This window comes from Nerophis lumbriciformis, linkage group LG24, assembly GCF_033978685.3.
Source record: "Nerophis lumbriciformis linkage group LG24, RoL_Nlum_v2.1, whole genome shotgun sequence".
Classification (NCBI taxonomy): Eukaryota; Metazoa; Chordata; class Actinopteri; order Syngnathiformes; family Syngnathidae; genus Nerophis; species Nerophis lumbriciformis.
Window position 1 is genome coordinate 31,867,501 of NC_084571.2, and position 7,500 is coordinate 31,875,000.

Genomic DNA, 7,500 nt, shown 5'->3' on the forward strand with positions numbered 1-7,500 from the left:
AGAGGGGAGTTTTACAGGACTATCCCACGTGGCCGTTATCAACCTGTCCGGAAGCTGCTTCCACAGTCTACCGGATCAGGTCTTCAAAGGTCTGTCCAAGCTTCACAGCCTTCATCTGGACAAAGGCTGCCTTACAAGAATTACAACCCAGGCCTTCACAGGTCTCTCCGGTCTGAGGAGACTTTTCCTGCAGCACAACAACATATCCGCAGTGGAACGCCAGAGCTTTGCAGACCTGGCAGGCCTGTTGGGACTGGACTTAAGTTTTAACAAGCTGGACGTTCTCACGAGCAACACATTCTCCGGGCTTAAGAATCTGGAATACTTGGTCCTGTCCAACAACGAATGCCGTCAATTTTTGCAAAACGGCACCAAGAATCTTCTGCCGAGAATGCGCTACCTTGACCTGAGAGCTAACACCCTGACCAGCCTCGTCCCGGACTTCTCAGAGAACATGGAGAAGCTCTTGCTGTCCGGAAACCGCTGGAGGTGCGACTGTGGGGCACTGCCGTTACGTAACTACAGCTTGAGGAATCCACAGGTGGTTCCTCGGAGAGTGGAGACCCACGCAGAAGGCGACGAACCCGACAGTACTATCACGATATACAACAACATAACATGCGCTAGCCCGACACGTTTGGCCGGTCAGGATCTACGGGATATCGACACAGAACTTTTCCAGACTTGCAGAGCAGCTGCGCACTAATGTGTGCCGTTATAAACGCAGATGTGCGTAGGGTGCCGCTATCCGTGGGGGCCCCTTTTTGCATGAAGAAGTGCATAGAAAATGTCAAATAATCAATGACAAAGTGGTTCAATTGAAATTTTACCGCAAACATATTCCGAGTCACTTCCTGTTATAAAATATAATAGATTTCCCCACTGTGTTCGAATTGTGGTCTGAGTTGAGTTCGGACCATTTATAAATTTATGTTTTAATGATGTTAAAACTGTTATTTTGTCGTGATGGGAATCTTACAACTCTCGATTCGATCCAATTCAGATTCTTGAGGCAACGATTTTGTTCAAATCGGTTCTCGATTCAAACTAGGGATGGGCGATATAGACTAAAGTCTATATCACAATCTTTTATTTGGCATATAAATAGAACCTTTTCAAAACAGGTTACAAAGGCTCTTAATTTGGCTTCTGATGTATGCCACGTCATATTGGGCCATTTCCCATTGTATTATTTTGTCAAAACTACATATAGACCGTATTTTTCCGACTAAGTCGCTCCAGAGTATAAGTCGCACCGGCAGAAAATGCAAAATAAAGAAGGAAAAAAACATATATAAGTCGCACTGGAGTATAAGTCGCGTTTTTTGGGGTTAAAATCCAACACCAAGAATAGACATTTGAAAGGCAATTTAAAATAAATAAAGAATAGTGAACAACAGGCTGAATAAGTGTACGTTATATGAGGCATAAATAACCAACTGAGAACGTGCCTGGTATGTTAACGTAACATATTATGGTAAGAGTCATTCAAATAACTATAACATATAGAACATGCTATATATATATATATATATATATATATATATATATATATATATATATATATATATATATATATACATATATATATATATATATATATATATATATATATATATACACACACACATATATATATATATATATATATATATATATATATATATATATATATATATATATATATATATATATATATATATATGTATATATATATAATTTCTAATTTACTGTAACATTTGGTTGCTTTCTGTTGTAACATGTTTTAATACAGTACAGGCCAAAAGTTTAGACACACCTACTCATTGAATGCATTTTCTTTATTTTCATGACTATTTACATTGTAGATTGTCACTGAAGGCATCAAAACTATGAATGAACACATGTGGAAAAAGGTGAAATAACTGATAACATGTTCTATATTCTAGTTTCTTCAAAATAGTCACCCTTTGCTCTGATTACTGCTTTGCACACTCTTGGCATTCTCTAGATGAGCTTCAAGAGGTAGTCACCTGAAATGGTTTTCACAGGTTTGCTTAAAGCTCATTGAGAGAATGCCAAGAGTGTACAAAGCAGTAATCGGAGCAAAAGGTGGCTATTTTGAAGAAACTAGAATATAAAACATGTTTTCATTTATTTCACCTTTTTTTTGTTAAGTACATAACTCCACATGTGTTCATTCATAGTTGTGATGCCTTCAGTGACAATCTACAATGTAAATAGTCATGAAAATAAAGAAAACGCTTTGAATGAGAAGAAAGTGTGTCCAAACTTTTGACCTGTACTGTATATATCTGTTAAAATGTAATACGCAATTATTCTTGTTTGGATACAACATAGTTTTGGGTGATACTACAAATTTGGGTGCCGATCCAATACCAAGTAGTTACAAGGGCAGTATTGATCATACCAATGCTGATACTTCAAATGTTGAAGATCAATGAATGATTACATTTTTTGTCACGATTATAATCAGAAAATAATACAGGACGACGGTGACAAAATATCAATATTACATTTTTTTCTTACCATTGGCTCTGATGAATATCCTTTGGTTTTTGCACTTATTTCCTGAGTTTGTAAACAATAACGACAAAAAATTTGTTTTATAATAAAAAATATTGATCCAACCACTAGTGTATTTACCATATGCTGATACTATATTTGGTATCATTAGTGTCGACATTTGTATTAAATCCGACCAACTTAGTTCACATTCAAGAGCTCTTGCTTGCAGTTAGCATCTCAGTCAGCATACAGTGTGTAATGTAGCACGTTTAACTATTCCTCATCCCCCAGTGATAATGCTACTTGTAAGAAACATACTTTATTTTCCACCCTGAAGGCGAGGGTTACTGACTTAGAAGTGGTTTTACACTGTGAAGGGACATTAGCCGCGGGTGAATATCTCGCAGTGCATTAAGGACGTGCTCATACACAGAATGTGTCATCAACATGCATTATCACAATTTAACGATATAATTAAAAGTTCTAAAGTCATCCAAATGGATATAATTTCATTGTATATTATTGTCTATTGTCTATAGATCTGAATTAGTTTTTTCCTAATTTCTGTAAGAATCCTGCGTGCGACTGAGACATTAAGGATTAGTGGTTGGTTATTTTATCCAGGACCAGCTGTAGTGTGCTCAAACAACCACCAGGTAGCATCTGTGAGCAGATAATAGTGTATCATTTATTTTTCTTTCTGACTTATCAGGTCAGTGGTGCATTTTTCACTCACGATTTAATTGAGGGAAAAATTCAGTCAGACCTACTGTACTGTTAAGTAAAAAAATTATAATAAAACATTTTCAAATAGGTTACAAAAGCTTAGCTTGGCTGTTGACGTATATGCACATTAAGCATTGAAATGGCCTAAGAAAAGTTTTTTTTTTTTTAATTATAATTATGAATAGATTTTGAATTAGGATAAATTAAGAGCAGCAATTTGGGTGTAAATCGATTTTTTTTTTAGTACAGCTATTATTTTGCACAATAAAAAAAATTGTGAACAATTTATTGCCATTAATTTTTTTTTTAGTAGAGAACATGCATCACAATAAATTGAAATTTGATAGAAAAAGTATAAAAATCGTTGCACATAAAAAAATATTTTTTGTAAGGGGGAGTCTCCAAATAAAATTCTGCTTAAGACCACAATAAAGCCTATATTTACCAAATATTAAACCAAAACATCTTCCAAACACCAAACCAGTTCTTATAGGGGGAAAAAATTTGGTTTTATATAAAAATAAACAACAAATCGGTTGTAACTAGAGATGTCCGATATTATCGGCCGATAAATGCTTTAAAATGTAATATCGGAAATTATCGGTATCGGTTTAAAAAATATCGATATCAAAAAGTAAAATTTATGACTTTTTAAAACACCGCTGTGTACACGGACGTAGGGAGGAGTACAGTGCGCCAATAAACATTAAAGGCACTGCCTTTGCATGCCGGCCCAATCACATAATATCTACGGCTTTTCACACACACAAGTGAATGCCACCCATACTTGGTCAACAGCCAAGGGTGGCCGTGTAAACAACTTCAACACTGTTACAAATATGGGCCACACTGTGAACCCACACCAAACAAGAATGACAAACACATTTCGGGAGAACATCCGCACCGTAACACAACAGAACAAATACCCAGAACCCCTTGCAGCACTAACTCTTCCGGGACGCTACAATATATACCCCCCGCTACAGGGAGAGCATGTCCCAAATTCCAAGCTGCTGTTTTGAGGCATGTTAAAAAATATAATGCACTTTGTGACTTCAATAATAAATATGGCAGTGCCATGTTGGCATTTTTTTCCCCATAACTTGAGTTGATTTATTTTGGAAAACCTTGTTACATTGTTTAATGCATCCAGCGGGGCATCACAACAAAATTAGGCATAATAATGTGTTAATTCCACGACTGTATATATCGGTATCGGATGATATTGGAATCGGTATTTAAGAGTTGGACAATATCGGTATATCGGATATCGGCAAAAAAGCCATTATCGGACATCTCTAATGACAATAAATTCAAATTTGATTGAAAAAGTATAACATTTTTTGTAAGGGGGAGTCTCCAAATAAAATTCTGCTTAAGACCACAATAAAGCCTATATTTACCAAATATTAAACCAAAACATCTTCCAAACACCAAACCAGTTCTTATAGGGGGGAAAAATTTGGTTGTAACATGCATTGATGTGTGTAGAAATGTGTTTACATGAAAGTTGTTTGTGCTGTAACTTCTCCAAAGTGCAATAAAAGCATCAAAAACTGTACTTCATCCCTCCATTTATTCATTTCTCCTGTTTTTCTGCCTTTGTTGGTATTTTCCACTGCATTGCACTAGTATTTGAAGTAGCCCAAAATGGATCAAGTAGCACTTCTCACATAAAATAATGTATTTAATAATAATTAATTCTTGACTCTTTTATTTAAAAATTTTTTTATATATATATATAAACCTTTATTTATACATTTCAACATTTACAAACAGTTAAAAATAATAATCAAAGTAAGTACAAAACAGTACAAAACAGCGCCAGGGGGTTGTAAATTCAAAGTAACTAAAATAGAATGCTATATATATATATATATATATATATATATATATATATATATATATATATATATATATAAAATAAATAGAGATGTTTATTTATTATTTAAAGGTACCGATATTATCGGCCGATAAATGCTTTAGAATGTAATATCGGAAATTGTCGGTATCGGGTTTTTTTTATTATTATTGGTATCGTTTTTTTTTTTTTTTTATATTAAATCAACAAAAAACACAAGATACACTTACAATTAGTGCACCAACCCAAAAAAAACCTCCCTCCCCCATTTATACTCATTCACACAAAAGGGTTGCTTCTTTCTGTTTTTAATATTCTGGTTCCTACATTATATATCAATATATATCAATACAGTCTGCAAGGGATACAGTCCGTAAGCACACGTGATTGTGCGTGCTGCTAGTCCACTAATAGTACCAACCTTTAACAGTTAATTTTACTCATTTTCATTAATTACTAGTTTCTATGTAACTGTTTTTATATTGTTTTACTTTCTTTTATATTCAAGAATTTTTTTTAAATTTATCTATCTTATTTTTTTTTTTTTTTAAAAAGGACCTTATCTTCACCATACCTGGTTGTCCAAATTAGGCATAATAATGTGTTAATTCCACGACTGTATATATTGGTATCGGTTGATATCGGAATCGGTATTTAAGAGTTGGACAATATCGGTATATCGGATATCGGCAAAAAAAGCCATTATCGGACATCTCTAATGACAATAAATTCAAATTTGATTGAAAAAGTATAAAATTTTTTGTAAGGGGGAGTCTCCAAATAAAATTCTGCTTAAGACCACAATAAAGCCTATATTTACCAAATATTAAACCAAAACATCTTCCAAACACCAAACCAGTTCTTATAGGGGGGAAAAATTTGGTTGTAACATGCATTGATGTGTGTAGAAATGTGTTTACATGAAAGTTGTTTGTGCTGTAACTTCTCCAAAGTGCAATAAAAGCATCAAAAACTGTACTTCTTCCCTCCATTTATTCATTTCTCCTGTTTTTCTGCCTTTGTTGGTATCTTCCACTGCATTGCACTAGTATTTGAAGTAGCCCAAAATGAATCAAGTAGCACTTCTTACATAAAATAATGTATTTAATAATAATTAATTCTTGACTCTTTTATTTTTTATTTATTTATATATATATATATATATATATATATATATATATATATATATATATATATATATATATATATATATATATATATATATATATATATATATATATATATATATATATAAACCTTTATTTATAAATTTCAACATTTACAAATAGTTAAAAATAATATTCAAAGTACAAAAAAAGTACAAAAAAATACAAAACAGCGCCAGGGGGTTGTAAATTCAAAGTAACCAAAATAGAATGCAATATATATATATATATATATATATATATATATATATATATATATATATATATATATATATATAAAATAAATAGAGATGTTAAGTTGATTGGCAACACTAAATTGGCCCTAGTGTGTGAATGTGAGTGTGAGTGTTGTCTGTCTGTCTGTGTTGGCCCTGCGATGAGGTGGCGACTTGTCCAGGGTGTACCCCGCCTTCCGCCCGATTGTAGCTGAGATAGGCTCCAGCGCCCCCCGCGACCCCGAAGGGAATAAGCGGTAGAAAATGGATGGATGGAAATAGAGATGTCCGATACTTTAGAATGTAATATTGGAAATTGTCGGTATCGGGTTTTTTGTTGTTGTTTTTTTTATTAAATCAACATAAAAAAACACAAGATACACTGACAATTAGTGCACCAACCCAAAAAACCTCCCTCCCTCATTCACACAAAAGGGTTGTTTCTTTCTGTTTTTAATATTCTGGTTCCTACATTATATATCAATATATAACAATACAGTCTGCAAGGGATACAGTCCGTAAGCACACATGATTGTGCGTGCTGCTGGTCCACTAATAGTACCAACCTTTAACAGTTAATTTTACTCATTATCATTAATTACTAGTTTCTATGTAACTGTTTTTATATTGTTTTACTTTCTTTTTTTATTCAAGAAAATGTTTTTAATTTATGTATCTTATTTTATTTTGATTCTTTTTTTTATTTTATTTTTTTAAAGGACCTTATCTTCACCATACCTGGTTGTCCAAATTAGGCATAATGTGTTAATTCCACGACTGTATATATTGGTATCAGTCGATATCGGTTGATATAGGTATCGGTAATTAAGGGTTTGGTCAATATCGGAATATCGGATATAGGCAAAAAGTCATTATCGGACATCCCTGATAATAAACAAAGTGCAAAGCCATAGGCTCACTCAATCTCAGTAAATAACTTAAATTTGGAACAAAGCATTATCGTTTTCACAGCTTTTTGGTTGTTAGAGGTAGAGAGTGTTTCAATGTCGAGTTCTAAATCTTT

General features: G+C 33.3%; 2 protein-coding genes across 9 annotated transcripts in view; one reads left to right on the plus strand and one right to left on the minus strand.

Annotated features, from left to right (window-relative positions):
- The window catches only part of igfals (insulin-like growth factor binding protein, acid labile subunit), a 2,774-nt gene extending 1,449 nt beyond the window's left edge, over positions 1-1,325 (plus strand). For all 3 annotated transcript variants that reach the window (XM_061982240.2, XM_061982241.2, XM_061982239.2), the window contains one exon: positions 1-1,325. This exon is cut by the window's left edge. In XM_061982240.2, the coding sequence (XP_061838224.1) occupies positions 1-706 (706 nt within the window). In that variant the 3' untranslated portion in view covers positions 707-1,325.
- mrtfbb (myocardin related transcription factor Bb) overlaps positions 1-7,500 on the minus strand; it is a 221,873-nt gene that overhangs the window by 213,970 nt on the left and 403 nt on the right. The gene's annotated exons all lie outside the window — the stretch shown is intronic.